Source organism: Anomaloglossus baeobatrachus, chromosome 6 (genome assembly GCF_048569485.1).
Source record: "Anomaloglossus baeobatrachus isolate aAnoBae1 chromosome 6, aAnoBae1.hap1, whole genome shotgun sequence".
NCBI classification, from domain to species: Eukaryota; Metazoa; Chordata; class Amphibia; order Anura; family Aromobatidae; genus Anomaloglossus; species Anomaloglossus baeobatrachus.
In genome coordinates, this window is record NC_134358.1 from 135,964,953 (window position 1) to 135,986,393 (window position 21,441).

The window sequence follows — 21,441 nt, forward strand, 5'->3', positions numbered from 1 at the left end:
TCGTTCGACGAACGCGAACACTTAGCTTCAAGTTCGACAGTTCGAGGTTATGTTCGATAACGGTTCGATCACCAAAAGCGTAACTGGCTTTTCACAGTAATACTGTCATTCAATGTTAATACAGTGGAACCTTGGTTAACGAGAACAATCCGTTCCGGGAGTGTGCTTGTTAACCAAGTTACTCATTTAGCAAAGCAAGATTTCCCATAGGAAATCATTTGCAATTCAAACAATTCCTTCCTCTGTCAGACGCTAGTCAAAGGCAGCGCGCTGGCCAATCAGAGACAAGCGGCACCTGCCTTTCACGTCAGCGCACTGTCAGCGGACGTTCCGGCTTCGGTCGCTATAGTTACCTGATACACATGCTGTAGTGGCGAACTACATGTATCGGGTAACCATAGCGACGAGGGAGGAACTTCCTCCCTCTGTCAGACGCTACTCAAAGGCAGCACGCTGGCCAATCAGAAGCAAGCGGCACCTGCCTTTGATGTCAGTGCTCTGTCAGCGGAAGTTCTGGCATTGGTCGCAATGTTTACCCGATACACATCTTGTACCGGCGAACTGAAAGTCCCAGGAGGCCGGCGATGGAACGGAAGATAAGGTGAGCATAATATGTGTGTGTGCATTCGTGTTTGTGCATGTTTGTATGTGTTTATGTTTGCCTGCAATTGCTTTCAATGGTGTTTGAAAGTGTTCGAAGAACACACCCGCTGTTCGACGAACCGAACCGAACTCGAACACTAGGGTGGTGGCTCATCTCTACTAGGGACCACAAAAATAGAGATTACTTTGGCGTTGGTTTTGGGGCTCTTTTGCATTGATCAATAAAATGGCTAAACATCTCTTATATTCCTATTATTCATAGCAGTTATGCATATTTAATTTTTCATGTTTTTACACTTTCTAAGATAGTGCATTGTATTTTTCAGTCTAGTATTCCCATAGCAGTTTTACTTTTTATCATTCACATATACATTGTGACGTGTGTGCAACTCTTTATCCTATTGTGTAATGAACCCTTTCTGTCTTGGAATCAATAGTACAAGGCTAGTATACAATAGGTAAAGTAATGGTACGAGGAATATTTTTTGGCATGCCACAATCCTCTGATACCTTTTTATGGGTATTTGAACAGCAGCATTGTGACTGGCCAAGGGCATCTCTTATGGCAGATGGACAGATGGCAGATGGCTGTGGGGTGACTTATTACTGGACCGCGGTTCTATCTCTTGGACGTCGCGATGGCGAGGCCCGGTGCCGCCGCTGCGGGATGGAGACCTCTGGGGCAGATGGTGATGCAGTTGAGATTGTATAGCTCTCCACAGGCAGAGCTGGGCCCCATGGTAGATGGGGGTGGTAGTAGTAGTCTATGATGGCTCGGGTCTAGGTGAATAACGGAGCGACACAGGGATGATTTTTACTCACTGTAACCAGTTCCAAGGTTACACGGCATGTCAGTGACCTCCTCTGGAGTGCTTGGTTTCACTGTGATGGGCTCCAGCCGATCCCGGGTAGTTTGGAGGTCGAGTCCGGTGCACCTTTCTTAAGTGTACCCTTCCCTGGCCGTAGAAAGAGGGATTTCCAGCGCCAGGAATAGATTAAAAATCCTTTTTTATTGAAAATAAGGTAATAAAAATCCAGCAGATACCATAGTAGATGTCAGAAAGATGGCAGAACAACGCGTTTCCACGCTTCAGGTCTTAGTCATGTTAAGAACATGACTAAGACCTGAAGCGTTGAAACGCGTTGTTCTGCCATCTTTCTGACATCTACTATGGTATCTGCTGGATTTTTATTACCTTATTTTCAATAAAAAAGGATTTTTAATCTATTCCTGGCGCTGGAAATCCCTCTTTCTATTTCTAATTGGATGGTGACCGAGCCTCATTCCGTGCGCAGGATCTATGATTGCAACCAGCAGGTCAGTCCTTGGTGAGCTGGACTCTCCCCTATCTTTCCTGGCCGTCTCCTGCGCTTGCTTCTCCCTCCTGCTTTGCACCCTCGCTCACTGAACCCTGTGCCAGTGCCTGTGGACCCTGTTGGGCGGCATGAAGCTCTATCCCTTGCTCCTTTAGGGTCACCTTCCAGTGAATTTGTGTGCGGTGGTGGCTTCGGTGCTTGCAGTCACCTCAGCTGCTGGTTTTACTAGAGGAGTACGTAGGTTCTTCTCATCTAACCTAGGGAACAGTCCCCATGTTGCCTCCAAGTCCTTCCACCCATAGATCATATGTGGAACAATGCCACGGGTTGATGTTGCACTTCCCATGGTCTCTAGAACCCCTCCTATCTGTGCCTGGGCCAAGCGGTACCAGCTCCAGGCCACGGGTCTTCGCTCCTCCACTGCTCCTCTCCTTTCCTTCTCTCTCCACACTCCACTACTGTATGTTCCCATTCAACAGACTCCACCCCCCTGGTCTGGCTTCAGGTATAATCATGTCTGGTGAGATGTTGCTAAGTGAGAGTGTTGTGCTTTGTGTGAACCGGTGGTGATTTCCTCCATACCCAGGATAGAATACCACACCTCTGGGTGAGGTGCAGTACCTCTGTGATGACTGAAGCCTCAGGGGCACCATACAAACATTTTGACACATGCATCATATAATCAGTGATTGGTTCCAGTAACATACTAATAAGTTTTACTTTCCTACTTGGAGTTTATAGTCCTCAGATTTTAAAGCTATAGAACTCCTCTGTGATGAGTAGAACAAGCTGTTCATAGCCTGTCTGTGTGGCCTTCTAATTTGTGGCAACTGCAAGTAACTATTCTGTAAACAGAGGTCAATATTCCTGTAGAACAATTTTAATATCTAATGGAATCGATGCTATGATGAACTGCTGTAGTTGTGAAAGTCAAAGAAAACCCAATAGCCCTCTATATGTGTGTCTCCAATAATATAGAATGAAGAACTAAAACAGAGCAAATGTAACATTTATACATTGAAATGTCTTGAGTTTTGAGTGTGTGTGATCCCTGAGCACTCACCTCATTAACTATTGACAGTGGATATAATGTAACACATGGATGTGATGGGTCCACTACAACAAGAATCACTCCTGCGAATGCTCTTCACATTAGTTCTCCACTTTAGTGGGGCTCCCAAAGTGGAGTGGAGTTTACACAGACAACCCAAATAACACTGTCCTTTACCTGTCCTGTGGTTAAAGAAATTACATCATTTCCAGTCACATTGAGAACTCTTTTTCCTGTGTCTCCATACTCTCCCTCCATGCAGATGTACATTCGGCCGGCGCTCCTTCCAGTCATTTGATCTCCAGTGTGAACAGAAATTGTGTATTCCACCACTGGAAATAATAATCATTCACATTTTCATTAAATGTAATTTCACACCACGTGTATGTATAATAGAGAAATGAAAAAGCCAATATTCACCTGGGAGGGGATCCTTACATGGATACAGTGCTGGTATTTCGACACATCTGTCCTCATTAGTTTTCATCCAGCACTGAAAACTGAGCCACATCTCCTGATTCGTCACTGTGTGTTTAATGTGTATTGAGGATAAATACCATGACTGGAACACCTGTGTATGTGACCAAGAAACCTGAACCTTAAAGATGGTTCCCACTTGTAGTTCCTCCTGAAATAAAACATGAAAATGAAAGTAAATGTTAAGGATATACCAGAGGAAAGAACAATTAAACAGGAGGTAAGTGTCACTGAAGATAATGAGTTAGCAGTTTTTTCCACGGCATGTACATGATCAGCAACTATCATGCACGTCTTATTCTTTGCAATTCAATTACAATCAATATCACAAATATTCGGCAATATTCGGCTTCACGAATATTCGACAAACAGTTCGCCGCCATGCGAATATTCGATGCGCAATGTAAGTCTATGGAAAGTCCGAATAGTTGCTATTCGGCAACTATTCGAGTTTTCCATAGACTTATATTGCACATCGAATATTCGCAAAAAGTCGAATAGCGGCGACCTAGCTGAATATTTGAGGTATTCGATCATCCCTATTCTTTATGTCTTCATTCTTCATTTAATGTGCTATATATTCTCAGGTATTGAGATCCCTGCTTTGTGTACCTGCTCTGGTATTGCTATTAGAAATTTATGAACAAACTGACAACAGGGTGCTAACAAGGGATGTTCTTGCGCATTATGATACTGTCCAAATGTAGCGGACAAGAATAATGTACAGGAACATGCCTCTTTGACAAGAGGAATCTACCTCAGGACTGGTAGATAGAAAATTTGGTGGCAATATTTATAAAAAAAAAAAAAAGGTCAAAAAAGGAGCCAGGAAACTATAGACCTATAAGTTTAACCTCCACTCTGGGCAAAATCTTTGAGAGTTTTCCAAGAGGTACTTTTCTGGAGTATCTCAGTAATAATAACTTTATAGCCTAGCATAACATCAGTTTATGATAGATTGGCCCTGTCAGACTTATTTGAGAAAAAGGCCGTGGCTGTTGATCTGTACTTTTCAAAAGTGTTTGATATGATGCCACATAAAATTAAAGCAATGGGAGTAAAGGGCGCTTTACACGCTAGCGTTCGCACGTAAATAGTTGCCCGTGGCGGACAAACTCGCTGCTAGCCATCACACATACTTACCTTCCTAATGACGTCGCTTTGGCCAGCGAACAGCCTCCTTTCTAAGGGGGTGGTTCGTGCGGCGTCACAGCGACGTCACACGGCATGCGGTCAATTGAAGAAAAGCAGCCGCAGGAAAGTCAAGCCCACCTCGGTGCCGGAGGACGCAGGTACGGTGTTGTTCGTCATTCCTGGGGTGTCACACGTAGCGATGTGTGCTGCCTCAGGAACGACGAACAACCTGCGTCCAGAACAAGGAACGATATTTGGGAAATGGACGACGTGTCAACGATCAACGATTTGGTATTTTACATTGTTAGCGGTCGCTCGTATGTGTTACACGCAATGACGTCGCTAACGAGGCCAGATGTGTGTCACGTATTCCGTGACCCCAACGACATCTCGTTAGCGATGTCGTTGCGTGTAAAGCCCCCTTAAGGCAAAATATGTTTAACTGGGTTACCAATTGGCTCAGTGATAAGAAATAAAGAGTGCTTTATGAAACAGACTCTGATTGGGTCACAGTTAAAAGGGAGTTACACAGTAGTCAGTATTGGGCCCTCTTCTTTTTAATATTTTTTTTATTAATGCCCTTGTAAACTCAGAGTAGCATTATATTTTCGGATCATACTAAGTTGTGAAAGGTAATCAACACAGAGGAGAATTATTTAATATTATAGAGTAGCTTATGTTAGATGAAGGCTTGGGCTGAGAAATGGCTACTGAAATTTAATGTAGATAAATATAAGGTCATGTACTTAGAAATAAAAAGTACAGTTATGCTCTAAATTGTAAATCACTTGGTAACACTGTAACTGAAAAAAGACATAGTGATATGGGTGGACAGAAAGCTCTACTTTAATGATCAGTGCCAGGCAGCTGCTGCCAAAGCAAATCAAATAATGGGATTCATGAAATGAGTCTTATATGCTCATGACAGGAACTTAGTTCTACAAGTCCCTTAGAATACTGGGTACAATGTTAGGCTCTAGCATGTAAGAAGGAAAGATAAACTAGAGTGAATGCAGAGAAGAGCGAATAAGGTTATAGGTGAAGTGATTCAGTCTGGAAAAAACAAGGCTTAGGGGTGTACAATGTACAAATATATGGTAGTAAAATACAGAGATCATTCTAATGAGCTTTTTACAAATAGGGCCAGGACAATGACAAGGGGGCATCCTCTAGGCTTCATTACTGTGAAACCAGTGGGAGTAGGGAACTCTTTACCACATGATATGGTTGTTTCACTAAAAAAGGACAAGGAGGGCTTAGATGCCTTTATTCAAAAATGTAACATTACAGGTTATGGTTATTAGATTCTGTGATGAGCTGTTGATCCAGGGAGCTACTGTTATTGATGTTTGTTGAGTTTGGAAGGAATGTTGCCATTAATATGGGACAAATAGCATCTGCCTTAGGGGGATTTTGCCTTACTTGTGAACAATATGTTTATATATTGATTTATATTGGCCATTATACTTGTTACTCAATTTGAGCCCATATGAGCTTCTGACAAGCTCAATTCAAGTAACGAGCACTTCGGCATCATAGTGTTTATTCATCATAATGAGTACTGAGCACCAAGCATTGTACTGCTCGCCCATGTCTACTATACACCCTTTATCATTGTTGGATTGGAGTCACAGGAGCCAACCAGTCACAGAAAATCACTGCACACTCAAATAGAATGCAAGATTTATTGGTGATTTTTTTTTCAAAAAAAATTGTGAACAAAAACAACTGGCTCTGACGTTTTGGCCCAAGGGGCCTTGATCACAGGGTTGCTGTCACAAGTAGCCCTGGTATAAGGATGTCTAGTGTGAAGTGTGAGGAATAGACAGGTGATGTCAGGGGAATGGACATATGAAGGGGTATAACCTGTATTGTGTTGACAAGGGGCACTCCCGCGCCTATCCTGGCTCCTATGTGGGAGCCACTTGTGTGCATGCCATTCACAGACTTTAGGAGCCAACCAGTAACATGGATTCTGTTAATCTATATTTAAATATTACCAGCTATTGTAATATGTTGTTTTACCTAACCATGTTGTAGTTTTAAAATGTATTTATAATGGCTATAAATGTCCTATAGAATCCAAGGGAGAAGGTTTTCCAAGGGCTAAGGTATCCGTGTGGAGAAACCAGGGAGCCCCGGCTGCTGGCATACCTGGTATACGATAACCGAGTGGCAATAAGGATCCGGCTTGTGACGTCACGCTCTGCAGATATGGAAACCTGATAAGTCCAGACGTTCCTATAGATTTTGAAAACTGCTGATTTATTCATCAGAAAGAAGACACCTTAATTCTTGGAAAACCTTATCTCATGAATTCTAGGCGACATTTATTCTTTTTTTGGTTCTTCGAGTTGCAGGTTAACAGGAGGTTCTATTGTTTGATTGTTCTACTGGTTTCAACTTAGCGGAATATCATTGGATATGATGTTTATTTATTTTATATCACTATTATATACTCTTTTCTTTCAATTGTATTTTTTGAGCCTGCACCAAACAAGCCATTTTTGTCACATACAATGTATACCATTTTTACTATATGAAGATTTATACTTTCTGCAAGACTACTGTCTATGTCAGACAGTTATATACCGTAATATAAATAATTGGTTATGCTACATTATTGCTGCTATGTGCAGTTTGCCTTATAGCACAATCAACAACTCTTTCTCTTTCTTGCTCTCTCTCTATATATGTGTGTGTGTATATATATATATATATATATTGTTAGGGCCAGATGGACGGGCAGACCCGGGAGGTGGATCCACTGGGCCGAACTCCCCGATGAGGGAAAGGAGTCCGGTAGCCGGAGCACTTTAGGTAGCAGGACAGTCCGTGCACTGGAACACAATGGAGAAGTCCCTGGGACCACGAGGTCACTGATGGTGGTCCGGGTGACGGAGCTCAGGTTCGGAAGCCGTGATGATGTCTGGCGGGATCCGGAACCGTTGGAGCGAGATGACGGGTCACCGCAGGGAACCGAGATGGTACGGACTGTCAGGATGACAGATGGGCAGCGTTCGGGGTTCGAGATACAGCAGGACCGGATGGCGATGCAGGATCGGCTCTAGAAGACAGAGAGGTAAGTATCTCACAGAACACAAGGAGACCTGACTCCTAGCTTGGGAAAACACGAAGAACAGGCCCCGCTCCCTTGGACATTAACCCCCTTTATACCCTGTACCTGTATGCATCATTTCCTGTCAGTGGACACTGGCCCTTTAAGAAAGGGTCAGTGACCGCGCGCGCGCTATAATGCGCATGCGCGCGGCCCGGGTGCCAGAAGCCAGGGCAGGAAGCTGAGAGGAGGACGCAGCAGAGCCGGCCAGGGACTGGGAAGCCGACGGGCGCCGGGAGCGGGAACCCGGAGGCTTGGGAAGCGTGGGCACTGGAGGCTGGAGAGCGGGGAGCGTGGCAGGTGAGCCGGGGAGCGGAGAAGAGGACCCGGGGAGCGGAGCAGAGGACCCGGGGAGCGGAGCAGAGGACCCGGGGAGCGTGACAGTACCCCCCCCCCCACGACCCCCTTCCCGCAACCGGGACAGGAAGGCACGGATCAGAGGAGTGCCCACATTCTCCCTGGGCTCCCAGGACCTATCCTCAGGACCATACCCTTCCCAGTCCACCAGGAAGAACTGTCGACCTCGTACGGTCTTCATGGCCACGATATCCCTTACCGCATAGATGTCGTCCTCAGCAATAGGAGGAGGAGCCGGACTGGCGGCAGCGGAGAAGGGACCAAGGACAACCGGCTTGAGCAGAGACACGTGGAAGGAGTTGGGTATCCTCATCGTGGCCGGGAGCTGTAGTTTGTAGGAGACCTCATTGATCTTGCCGAGGACTTTAAACGGTCCGATGTAGCGAGGTCCCAGCTTGTAGGATGGTATCTTCAGTCGGATGTATTTGGAAGCAAGCCAGACGAGATCTCCCGGAGAGAAACATGGAGGATCCAGACGTCTCTTGTCCGCGTGTCTCTTCATCCGCAGGGATGCACGTGCAAGGGAGGCCTTAACTGAGTCCCAAATGGTTCTAAAGTCACGGAGTACTGCATTAGCAGCAGGGATGTCCGAGGAAGAGGATACAGGCAATGGGACAGACGGCTGAAGTCCGTAGACGACATGGAAGGGAGAACTGGAGGAGGACTCACTGACGTGGTGATTATGGGAGAATTCAGCCCAAGGAAGAAGCGTGGACCAATCGTCATGATGGGCGTTGACGTAGTGACGTAAGAAAGAGGTCAATATCTGATTGACCCGTTCCACTTGGCCGTTCGACTGAGGATGGTAGGCCGAAGAAAAGTCCAGAGTCACTCCCAGATGTTTACAGAGAGCCCTCCAGAAGCGGGAGGTGAACTGAGTTCCTCTGTCGGACACTATGTGTGATGGAAAGCCATGCAAGCGGAAGATGTGATGTATATAGGCGTCCGCGCGTTCCTAGCCATAGGAACGAAATGGGCCATTTTAGAGAACCGATCCACCACGACCCATATGACTGTGTCCGGAGGACAATGGCAAGTCCGTAATAAAGTCCATCGCTATGTGTTGCCAGGGAACTGAGGGTATGGGCAGAGGCAGAAGACGGCCATATGGCAGGTGTTTGGGAGTCTTATTCCTGGCACAGGAGGAGCAGGCAGAGACAAAAGAGGCGACGTCCGTGCGAAGAGATGGCCACCAGTAATGACGTGCAATCGCACTCCATGTTCTCTTCTGACCTGCATGACCGGCTGTTTTCGAGGCATGGCCCCAGTGTAACACTTTTTGCCTGTCAGTCTCAGAGACATAGGTCTTCCCAGGCGGTATCTGGGCCAGGGTGACAGGAGCCACCGGAATGATCTTACTAGGGCAGATGATGGGTTGGGATGTCTCTTCCTCCTGCTCCATGGGCATGAAAGACCTAGACAAGGCATCAGCGCGTACATTCTTGTTCGCGGGTCGGAAATGGAGCTGGAAGTCGAACCGGGCAAAGAACAAGGACCACCTGGCTTGCCGTGGGTTCAGTCGCTGAGCCGTCCGCAGGTATTCCAGGTTTTTGTGGTCCGTGTAAATAATGACGGGGTACACTGCTCCTTCCAGGAGATAGCGCCATTCCTCCAGAGCCAGCTTGACTGCCAATAGCTCTATGTCACCGATGGTGTAGTTGCGTTCAGGCGCTGAGAAGCTCTTGGAGAAGAAACCGCAAGTCACCATCCTCCCGGAGGAGGTTTTCTGCATGAGCACTGCTCCGGCACCCGAGGAGGAGGCATCCACCTCCAAGGTGAACTGGCGGTTTAACTCTGGACGGTGGAGTACAGGAGAGGAGGCAAAGGCTCGCTTTAGAGAGCCAAACGCGGCGTCGGCCGCAGGTGACCAGTCCTTTGGATTAGCCCCCTTCTTGGTCAAGGCGGAAAGAGGAGCAGTCAGAGCCGAGAAGTGAGGAATAAACTGGCGGTAATAGTTGGCGAATCCCAGAAAGCGTTGGATTGCCTTCAGTCCAGAAGGAGGAGGCCAGTTGAGAACGGAAGAGACCTTCTTTGGATCCATCTGCAGTCCGGTATCGGTGATGAGGTAACCCAGGAAGGGGAGAGAAGACTGTTCGAAGACGCACTTCTCGTACTTGGCGTACAGACGATTCTCTCTCAGTCTTTGTAGAACCAGTTGCACGTTCTCTCGGTGGGTCTGGAGGTCCGGAGAGAAGACAAGGATGTCATCCAGATATACCACCACACAAACGTAGAGAAGGTCCCGGAACACATCGTTCACTAATTCTTGGAAGACTGCTGGTGCGTTACACAGGCCGAAGGGCATCACGCAGTATTCATAGTGCCCATCGCGAGTGTTGAACGCGGTCTTCCATTCATCCCCTGAGCGGATACGGACCAGGTTGTAGGCACCCCGAAGATCCAACTTGGTGAACACACGAGCTCCTCTGAGCCGATCAAACAATTCGGGGATGAGCGGCAGGGGGTACTTGTTTTTTACGGTGATTAGGTTCAATCCACGGTAGTCTATACATGGGCGTAGGTCGCCCTCTTTCTTCTTTACGAAGAAGAAGCCTGCTCCAGCAGGAGAGGAGGATCTCCGAATGAATCCCTTAGCCAGGCTCTCTGTGATGTACGTAGACATGGCCCTTGTTTCGGCTGGAGACAGTGGATATATCCGTCCTCGAGGTGGTGTAGTTCCCGGGAGTAGGTCAATGGCACAATCGTAAGAACGATGTGGCGGAAGTACTTCGGACTCCTTCTTATCAAAGACGTCCACGAAGGACCAATAGGCTGAGGGCAGTCCCGGTAGGGACTCGGGAACCGGAGGTCGCCGGATAGGTTGTATGGTCTTCAGACAGTTCTCATGGCAAGAAGACCCCCATCGAGTGATATCGCCAGTACCCCAGCTGACTGAAGGCTCGTGTGTCCGCAACCAAGGAAGGCCCAGCAGGATTTGATGTGACATATGTGGGAGGACGTAGAGAGCGATGTTCTCGGTGTGCAGAGCACCGATACGCAGTTCAAGCGGCTTGGTGATCCAGGAGATGGTGTCAGAGAGGGGTCTCCCATCCACAGAGGCAATCACAAGAGGTTTGGCGAGTGGAGTAACAGGCACCTGGTACTTGTCCACCGTGGCCTGCTGGATGAAATTGCCTGCTGCCCCAGAATCGAGGTACGCCTCCGCCGTAAACCGCGTCTCTCCCATTGTCACTTGCTCAGTCCATGTAACCGGGTCTGAGAGAGTCCCAGCACAAAGGGTGGCCTCTCCTACCAACCCTAGGCTTTGGAGTTTCCCGGCCTCTCTGGACAGGAGCGTAGCAGGTGTGTGCCCTCTCCGCAGTAGAAGCAGAGACCCTTGGCGAGCCGCTCTGCTCGGCGTTGTTCAGACTGTCGCACACGGTCGATCTGCATGGGCTCATGGACGGAGACACCAGATGCCTTTGACTGAAGTACGGCGGGCTTCTGTGGAGGAGAGGAATGCCTTACCGGATGTCTCTCACGGGACACCTCTTTGGACCGCTCCTGAAAGCGTATGTCCACTCGAGTCGCTAGGGTAATCAGGGCGTCCAGGGTGGATGGTACGTCACGTCCAGCCAGCTCATCTTTGATTCGACCCGAGAGTCCTTCCCAGAAGGCGGCGGTTAGGGCCTCGTTATTCCACCCGAGTTCTGAAGCCAAGGTGCGGAAACGGATGGCGTATTGACCCACCGTCAGAGTCCCCTGACGTAACCGGAGAAGAGATGAGGCAGACGCGGAGGCGCGTCCGGGTTCGTCAAAGGTGCTGCGAAAGGCCTGCAGGAACTCCTGGAGGTTCTTGGTCATAGGGTCCTCCTTCTCCCACAAAGGGTTCATCCACGCCAGTGCCTCGCCCTCTAGGTGAGACATGATGAAGGCGACCTTGGCTTGGTCGGAGGCAAACAAATGTGGCAGCTGCGTGAAATGGAGGGAGCATTGGTTTATAAACCCCCTGCAGGTCTTGGGATCTCCGGCGTACCGGGGTGGTGAGGCCAAACGCAGTCTGGAAGCATCCGAGGAGGCTGCCACGGGAGCGGGGGCCGTGGATTGACTAGTGGAGACCCGAGGCACTGAAGATGTGACCAAGGCTTGTAGCGTGTTCAAGCGGGCGTCCACGGAGGTCATAAAGTTCAGCATGCGGGTCTGGACTTCACGCTGGCGTTGGAGTTCCTCATGCAAGGCCGCTAGTGCTTCGGCGGGATCCAGGGCCTGTTCTTACTGTTAGGGCCAGATGGACGGGCAGACCCGGGAGGTGGATCCACTGGGCCGAACTCCCCGATGAGGGAAAGGAGTCCGGTAGCCGGAGCACTTTAGGTAGCAGGACAGTCCGTGCACTGGAACACAATGGAGAAGTCCCTGGGACCACGAGGTCACTGATGGTGGTCCGGGTGACGGAGCTCAGGTTCGGAAGCCGTGATGATGTCTGGCGGGGTCCGGAACCGTTGGAGTGAGATGACGGGTCACCGCAGGGAACCGAGATGGTACGGACTGTCAGGATGACAGATGGGCAGCGTTCGGGGTTCGAGATACAGCAGGACCGGATGGCGATGCAGGATCGGCTCTAGAAGACAGAGAGGTAAGTATCTCACAGAACACAAGGAGACCTGACTCCTAGCTTGGGAAAACACGAAGAACAGGCCCCGCTCCCTTGGACATTAACCCCCTTTATACCCTGTACCTGTATGCATCATTTCCTGTCAGTGGACACTGGCCCTTTAAGAAAGGGTCAGTGACCGCGCGCGCGCCCTAATGCGCATGCGCGCGGCCCGGGTGCCAGAAGCCAGGGCAGGAAGCTGAGAGGAGGACGCAGCAGAGCCGGCCAGGGACTGGGAAGCCGACGGGCGCCGGGAGCGGGAACCCGGAGGCTTGGGAAGCGTGGGCACTGGAGGCTGGAGAGCGGGGAGCGTGGCAGGTGAGCCGGGGAGCGGAGCAGAGGACCCGGGGAGCGGAGCAGAGGACCCGGGGAGCGTGACATATATACACACACACATACATAATGGCACATAATCTCTCATTGAATACTTTGTAGCGGTCCCGCAGTGTTGGCGCTCTGCTTCAGCGGCACTTCACACATCTATTTAATCTGCAGTATATAATTTGCTTGCAGTTATTGATATCATTATGTTGATCTGTATTTGTGGCTCAGTAGAATGTCTATTAGAATTTTTTTCAGAAAATAAAAGCTCACCATGAGAATAGAAATATGAAAAGTAATTTTTTTTCATAGAATTTACACTTTATTACATACAAATATAAAGAAATAACTAACATGACTGTAATAACCTAGAGAATTTTTTTCAACAGGTTATTTGATGTAAAATAAAAACAGTAAAAAAATTAAGCATGAAATGTTAACGCAAAAAATTGCTTTTATCTATATTTGGATTGCAAAATAATGAGAAATGACTTCCCTAGGGTACTTTCACACTTGCATTAATTACCTTCTGGTGCAATCCGCCCTTTTGGAAAACAGCGGAATCCGTTAACGGATTCCGCTGTATTCCATAGACTTGTATGGATGACGGATTGTGCCAAAAGGACCTGCATTGCTTCCGCTGGCCGACGCTGCGTTGCTTACGCCGGGCGGAAGGAACGCAGCATGTAACGGTTTTTGAGCGGCGGAATCCTTTATTTTTCACTGCGCATGCTCATTTTTTTATTTTTTTTTTTAAATCACAGAAACTTTATTTTGTCTCTCGGAGGCCGAACGTTCAGCTGATCGCCCGGCAGACGGCTTTTGAGAGCGCTCAGCTGAGTGCCCAGCAGCCGGCTTCTGTGAACGATCAGCTGAGCGCCCGGCAGCCGGCTTTTGAGAGCGATCAGCTGAGCGCCCGGCCGTCGGGTGATCAGCTGATCGTTCACAATGGTCTGCTGCCGGTAAAACTGTAAAGAAGAAAACCAAAAATAGCTTTACGTTGTTTTGTACGATCCGTTCCATCCATTGTTCCATTATATGCAACGCATCCGTCACACAACGCAATGCAACGGATGCCGTTCAATGCAAGTGTGAAACTAGACTTAATTATAAAGTAATTAATATGTACCCAAAAACAGTGCTAAAGATAATACAATTTGTATATAACAAAGTGTATGCAACCACATTAATGAAAGAATTAAAAATGTATGGCTGATGAAAAGTGGAGAGGTAAAAAAGAAAAATGGCCTGTCAGTAACCCCTTCATGACTGGGCTTTTTTTTTACAGTTTTTGATTTTCCCTCCCCTTCCTCCTAGAGCTATAACTTTTTTATTTTTCCATCCATGTAAGTATTTGAGGGCTTGTTTTTTGTGGGACAGGTGGTATTTTTGAATGATACCATTCCATTTATGATGTGATGCACTGGAAAGCATAAACAAGAAGGCATAAAAAGAGTGTTGAAATTGCAAAAAAGTGCAATCCCATAATTGTTTTTTGGGTTTTTAATTTGCCATGTTGACTGTATGGTAAAAATGATTCTTCAGGTCAGTACGATTATGCAAATAGCAAACTAGTATATGGTAGTTTTTTCACTTAAATGTGAAAATTTGGGGGAAATTTGTAAACAAAATTTTTTTTGCCTGTGTCACTATTTTCCAACTTTTTCAATTTACAGGATATGGGGCTGTGTAGGGGCCTCCTTTTTGTGTCTTGCATTGCTGTTTTTACTCACACCATGCTTGCGTACATACAATGTTTTGATCAGCTCTTATAGCATTTTATTGCAATGTTAGGTAGGTATAAAATCATAATTTTTGCTTTTTGATTTTTCTTTCTCAATACGCCATTTACCAATCACATTAATTTATTTTACATTTTGATAGATTGGACTTTTATGAATGCGTCAATACAAATATCTGTATTTTTTAAAAAAAATTTAATTGTATTTTTGATAAGGCAAAAGGGGGTGATATGAACTTCAATTGTTTTTATATATTTTTGAAAAGCATTTTTTGCACTTTTTATTGTATCTGTTAGTTCCCTTAGGTGGACTTGAACATGTAATCATCCAATTGATGGTACTATACATAGTGAATCAGCACTACTATGTGTAACAAAAATCACAGTACTAGAGCAAGAGAATTCCGGCACACTGTACTGTTTCCCAAAAAAAGAAAATACACTGGTTCAAGTATTCTTAATCTGTTTTTCTTTATTGAGAGATAATGAAGTGCTGTACATGAATAGAGAGTCCGCCAGGACGTTTCGGCCTTAGGCCTTCATCAGGTCGGACAATCTGACTTGAATATTATTATATGTGAAAAAAACAGAAAAACAGATATCAGCAAGTGTAAATAATACAAACAGTAGTGACAATCCAAGTAAAATAGCATAGTACATGTTTGAGGAGATACAGCATAGAGGGCAAATTCACAACAAAATATGACATACAATATGTTGTATTACGGAGAATAAATACAATTGTAAAAACCTGGTATTATGCAAGGTACCAGGGAAGGGGCCCATAATGACGGTGTGGTATGCCAAGTTGAGGATAAGTGGCTCACCCATGTCAAGCAAAGATCCGTAAATGAGGGAAAATTGTGAGTAGCCAATCGTCATAAATATGTTAGATCCAGCATGAAATCTAGTCCTATGGCAAGGAAAGGGAAGAATAAATCAAAGAAGCCTATATAGCGAAGAAATAGGATATAGTGTATGTATGAACATACCTGTGGAGAGGTAAAGACCTTAGGATAGTCCTGTGGGAAGACTCTGTGGGCTGGGTGGACTAAACTGTCCTATGCAGAAGGAAAGTATATATGTCAGGCAAAGAGTGGATATAAGAGTGGGGTATGCGAGTATGAAGTAAGTAAAGCCAATACCTGTGTGGATATAACGAGGCTAAAGGCCTATTTGTTATTATGGCTCAGGATCCGTTTATTTCAAATTGGGTGATCAGTGAACCCACCACATTATATGTACTGCTGTTACCAGTAGCAATGGTATGTCTGTGAACAACAATGAATAGACATGGTATGTCATGTAGATCAATATCATATAGCGGGATATAATGGGGGTGGTATATTACCAATAAAGGGGCTACTAGTCCACAAGGATACTAGTTAAGGTAGAGTGCTTGTGCTGGTGGCAGTCATATATCTGCAAGAGTAAATAATATAAGATGCTATAGTTAGTTCAATGGATCAATAATCCTATGTTGAAAAAGGTCTCTATGTCAATCAATAAAGTAGATATTGGAGCAGGGGTATGCACGTATAAGGTAAGTATAGCCAATACCTTTGTGGATGTATTAAGGCTAAAAGCCTACTTGTTGTTATGGGTCCGGATCCGTTTTACTTCAGGTCAGATGATCAGTGAAACCACCACATTAAATGTACTGCTATTACTATTATTAGTAATGCAGGCCGGTGTGGAACGCATAGTGCGCATGCGCGGTATGCGCTCCACGCCGGCCTGCATTACTTCCGCGTTCCACAGACCGGATATGACACTCCTGCTCCCAGACTCCATTTAAACCGGCTTACACAGCATAAAGCCTGCACAGGACGCGCGGCACGCACAGCCACCACCGCACACGGAGGGTAAGTGACTCGCCCAGCATCTAGGCATCCTCTCTTCATCTATAAATATCCTTTCTTTCCTTTACAGCGATCTTTTCATGTTCTCACCTCTCTCTTGTTCTCTGCTGTCAGCCAGCCCCACCGGAGTTACGCCTATTTCCTTGACACATTAACCCTAGCAGGACTTGATCCAGCCTCCTACAGCAACTGGTAATATATTCTATTCCATTTATCCTATCGATCCACTCAGCTAATTACAGCATCGTATGTTGTTCATTTTTGCAGATATGTTACTGCTATCAGCATAAGCAATTTATCTTACCTAGTGTCCCTGTAAACTAGTAGCTCCTCTATCGGTAATATGCCATCTCCATGATATTACGCAATATGATTTTTGATCCACATGACATACCATGCCTATCCATTGTTGTTCACAGACATATTATTACTGCTGGTAATAGCAGTACATATAATGTGGTGGGTTCACTGATCACCCAATTTGAAATAAACGGATCCTGAGCCATAATAACAAATAGGCCTTTAGCCTCGTTATATCCACACAGGTATTGGCTTTACTTACTTCATACTCGCATACCCCACTCTTATATCCACTCTTTGCCTGACATATATACTTTCCTTCTGCATAGGACAGTTTAGTCCACCCAGCCCACAGAGTCTTCCCACAGGACTATCCTAAGGTCTCTACCTCTCCACAGGTATGTTCATACATACACTATATCCTATTTCCTCGCTATATAGGCTTCTTTGATTTATTCTTCCCTTTCCTTGCCATAGGACTAGATTTCATGCTGGATCTAACATATTTATGACGATTGGCTACTCACAATTTTCCCTCATTTACGGATCTTTGCTTGACATGGGTGAGCCACTTATCCTCAACTTGGCATACCGCACCGTCATTATGGGCCCCTTCCCTGGTACCTTGCATAATACCAGGTTCTTTACAATTGTATTTATTCTCCGTAATACAACATATTGTATGTCATATTTTGTTGTGAATTTGCCCTCTATGCTGTATCTCCTCAAACTTGTACTATGTTATTTTACTTGGATTGTCACTACTGTTTGTATTATTTACACTTGCTGATATCTGTTTTTCTGTTTTTTTCACATATAATAATATTCAAGTCAGATTGTCTGACCTGATGAAGGCCTAAGGCCGAAACGTCCTGGCGGACTCTCTATTCATGTACAACACTTCATTATCTCTCAATAAAGAAAAACAGATTAAGAATACTTGAACCAGTGTATTTTCTTTTTTTGGGAAACAGTACAGTGTGCCGGAATTCTCTTGCTCTAGTACTATAATTTATTTTTCCAGAGCACCTGTCTTAGGTGATGCTAGGTCTTATCTTTATTGTTAACAAAAATCACAGTCTGCTATGAGTGCCAGATAAATGCTGGCTTTCACAGGAGAACCATTATGACAACCACGGGGGTCTTCAATGGCCCCCGAGTGTCAAGGCAAATCATCAGTGCCTAATGATCACATCAGAGGCATGCCAATTGGTGTGTGGAATGACGTCCCCACTGCTGACACACATTACTTGACGCTGTCAGAGATTTGCCAGCCAAAGTCAGGTAACCCGCCGTATATGACGTAACTGTATATTATATGTCATAAAGGGGTTAAGGCACATTTAGGCCTACTTGCTAAAGGGATAAGAACATTTCCAGGTGCTGAAGGATTGCAGTTTTTCTGCAGTTGCAACATCAGAAAAAAATCTAATAAGGCCGGCGTCACACTTGCGACTGACTTGCACGAGTGCAATGTGAGAAAATTTCGCATTGCACTCGGACCAAGGTTAATCAATGAGGCAGCTCTGATCTCCTTTTTTTTCCTCAGCTCAAACCAGACTAAGGAAAAAATCGCAGCATGCTGCGATTTCTAGAGTTTCTCCTGCAAGACTCTCCAGTGCAAGTCTATGGGTGCGAGAAAAAAACGGATGTCACACAGACGGCACACACACCATCCTAGTGACATCCGTTTTCTAAATACAGATAGATATATTCTATCATGTAGCACAGAACACTTTAAATGCTCCTGTACATGACTGTAAATGAGTAATAGCTGCTGAGAAAAAAATGGATTGGACACTGACAGCCCACTGATAGCACACGGATGACAAGTGAGAAAAAAATCGTCCTACTCTCCGGCATGAGAATCAGACCGATTTTTCATACGCCTAACAAGCATTCAAAAAATCGAATATAACCCCCAAAAATATCAATAAAAACATCAGCTTGAGCTCATAAAACAAGCCCTCACAGAGCTCCACATCACAAAAATGTAAATTGTTACAGCTCTCGGAAAGTCACACCAAAAGCAAACATTTTTTTCTTTCAAAATTTCAGAATTTTTTCACCACTTAAATAAAACAAAACTACAAGTTAGTTATCTATGTAATCTTACTCACGTATAGAATCATACTGCCAGGTCAGTTTTATGGTAGAATGACCTCTGGAAATAACCCCCCCAAAACAGTTTTACCAGCTACACCTATTAATGAAATCATCTAGTGGCGATGCAGTGAGCATATTGACACCACAGGAATGTCACCAAATGTTATTTCACTGGGCTGCAATTTTCCATTTTTACCAGTAAAATGTTTAAGCCCCAGATTTTACATTTTCACAAAGGAAAATAGGTAAAATTGACAGCATAGTTGTTAAACAATTACTCGTGAACGTGATAATACCCCATGTTTGACTATACAGTACTGTTTGGCCAATAGTGAGGCTCAGGAGCAAAGGAGCACTAGTTGACGTTTGAGAAGCAGAGTTACTTAGAATAGTTTGCAGACTCCATATACTGAGCCCCTATGTGCTAGCAAAGCAGAAACCAACCTCAATAGACCCCAATTTGGAAATGACACCCCTCTGGGAATTCACCTATTGGTGTAATGATGATTTTGACTACATTGTGTCCAGCTTGAGCTTTTGGAGAAATTATTGTAAAGGCATTGGGTACTCCTTATTACAGAAATGCCAAATATATGGATGCTATGTGCAGCATAGGTACACTGTGGGGTTCTGAAGGGATGAGGGCATTTGTGCATTTTCTTTTGGATGGCGAGGAGTCATAGCACTTTTCCAGAGCCTTTGTGCTACCAGTAATGTGAAAGCCCTTAATATTGAGTGGGGACTTGTTTTTTGGAAGCTGAGTAGAAGCTTTCATTGGTGACATTTTGAGCTACAAAACATTTTGGATCAGTTTACATTTATCTTGTGCTCTACGCTGAGTCCTTACATTGGGGTTTTCATCTAAGGCTACAGTACAAAATACGTGATTTAGATGAAATCCAAAATGATTTTATTCATTATTGAGGCAGCATAGATATTGTGGATATTGTGTGAGTTCTGTTCGGCATTACACTGTGTGCAGAATTATTAGGCAAATGAGTAATTTGATCACATGCTTATTTTTATACATGCTGTCCTACTCCAAGCTGTTTAGATTGAGAGCCAACTACCAATTAAGTAAATCAGGTGATGTGCATCTCTGCGATGAGGAAGGGTGTGATATAATGACATCAACATCCTATAGAAGGTGTGCTTAATTATTAGGCAACTTCCTTTCCTTTGGCAAAATGGGTCAGAAGAGAGATTTGACGGGCTCTGAAAAGTCCAAAATTGTGAGATGCCTTGCAGAGGGATGCATCAGTCTTGAAATTGCCAAACTTTTGAAGCGTGATCACCGAACAATCAAGCGTTTCATGGCAAATAGCCAACAGGGTCGCAAGAAGCGTTTTGGGCAAAAAAGGCACGAAATAACTACCCATGAATTGAGGAAAATCAAGCGTGAAGCTGCCAAGATGCCATTTGCCACCAGTTTGGCCATATTTCAGAGCTGCAATGTTACTGGAGTATCAAAAAGCACAAGGTGTGCCATACTCAGGGAAATGGCCAAGGTAAGGAAGGCTGAAAAACGAACACCTTTGAACAAGAAACATAAGATAAAACGTCAAGATTGGGCCAAGAAATATCTTAAGACTGATTTTTCAAAGGTTTTATGGACTAATGAAATGAGAGTGACTCTTGATGGGCCAGATGGATGGGCCAGAGGCTCGATCAGTAAAGGGCAGAGAGCTCCACTCCGACTCAGACGCCAGCAAGGTGGAGGTGGGGTACTGGTATGGGCTGGTATCATCAAAGATGAACTTTTTGGACCTTTTCCGGTTGAGGATGGAGTGAAGCTCAACTCCCAGACCTACTGCCAGTTTGTGGAAGACAACTTCTTCAAGCAGTGGTACAGGAAGAAGTCGGTATCATTCAAGAAAAACATGATTTTCATGAAGGACAATGCTCCATCACATGCATTCAACTACTGCTGGCCAGTAAAGGTCTAAAAGATGAAACAATAATGACATGGCCCCCTTGTTTACCTGATCTGAACCCCATAGAGAACCTGTGGTCCCTCATAAAATGTGAGATCTGCAGGGAGGCAAAACAGTACACCTCTCAGAACAGTGTCTGGGAGGCTGTGTTGGCTGCTGCACGCAATGTTGATTGTAAACAGATCAAGCAACTGACAGAATCTATGGATGGTAGGCTGTTGATTGTCATCATAAAGAAAGGTAGCTATATTGGTCACTAATTTTTGGGGGTTTTGTTTTTGCATGTCAGAAATGTATATTTCTAAATTGTGTAGTTATATTGGTTTACCTGGGGAAAATAAACAAGTGAGATGGGAATATATTTGGTTTTTATTAAGTTGCCTAATAATTCTGCACAGTAATAGTTACCTGCAAAAACAAATATCCTCCCAAGATAGTGTAACGGGGTGCCAGGGGTGCCTCGGGGGTTGTAGTCATGGCCCCATTTTCTCTCAGGCTTACCCCTGGCTCCGCCGTCACTATCGGGACA

At 45.3% G+C, this 21,441-nt stretch overlaps 1 protein-coding gene across 1 annotated transcript in view; it reads right to left on the bottom strand.

Moving 5' to 3' along the window:
- Positions 1 to 21,441, bottom strand: part of RP1 (RP1 axonemal microtubule associated) — a 752,859-nt gene that overhangs the window by 302,479 nt on the left and 428,939 nt on the right. The window contains exons 36-37 of the mRNA XM_075316343.1: positions 3,392 to 3,599; positions 3,149 to 3,303 (exon numbers count right to left, since the gene is read on the bottom strand). Of these exons, the coding sequence (XP_075172458.1) occupies positions 3,149 to 3,303; positions 3,392 to 3,599 (363 nt within the window). The remainder of the gene's footprint in view (positions 1 to 3,148; positions 3,304 to 3,391; positions 3,600 to 21,441) is intronic.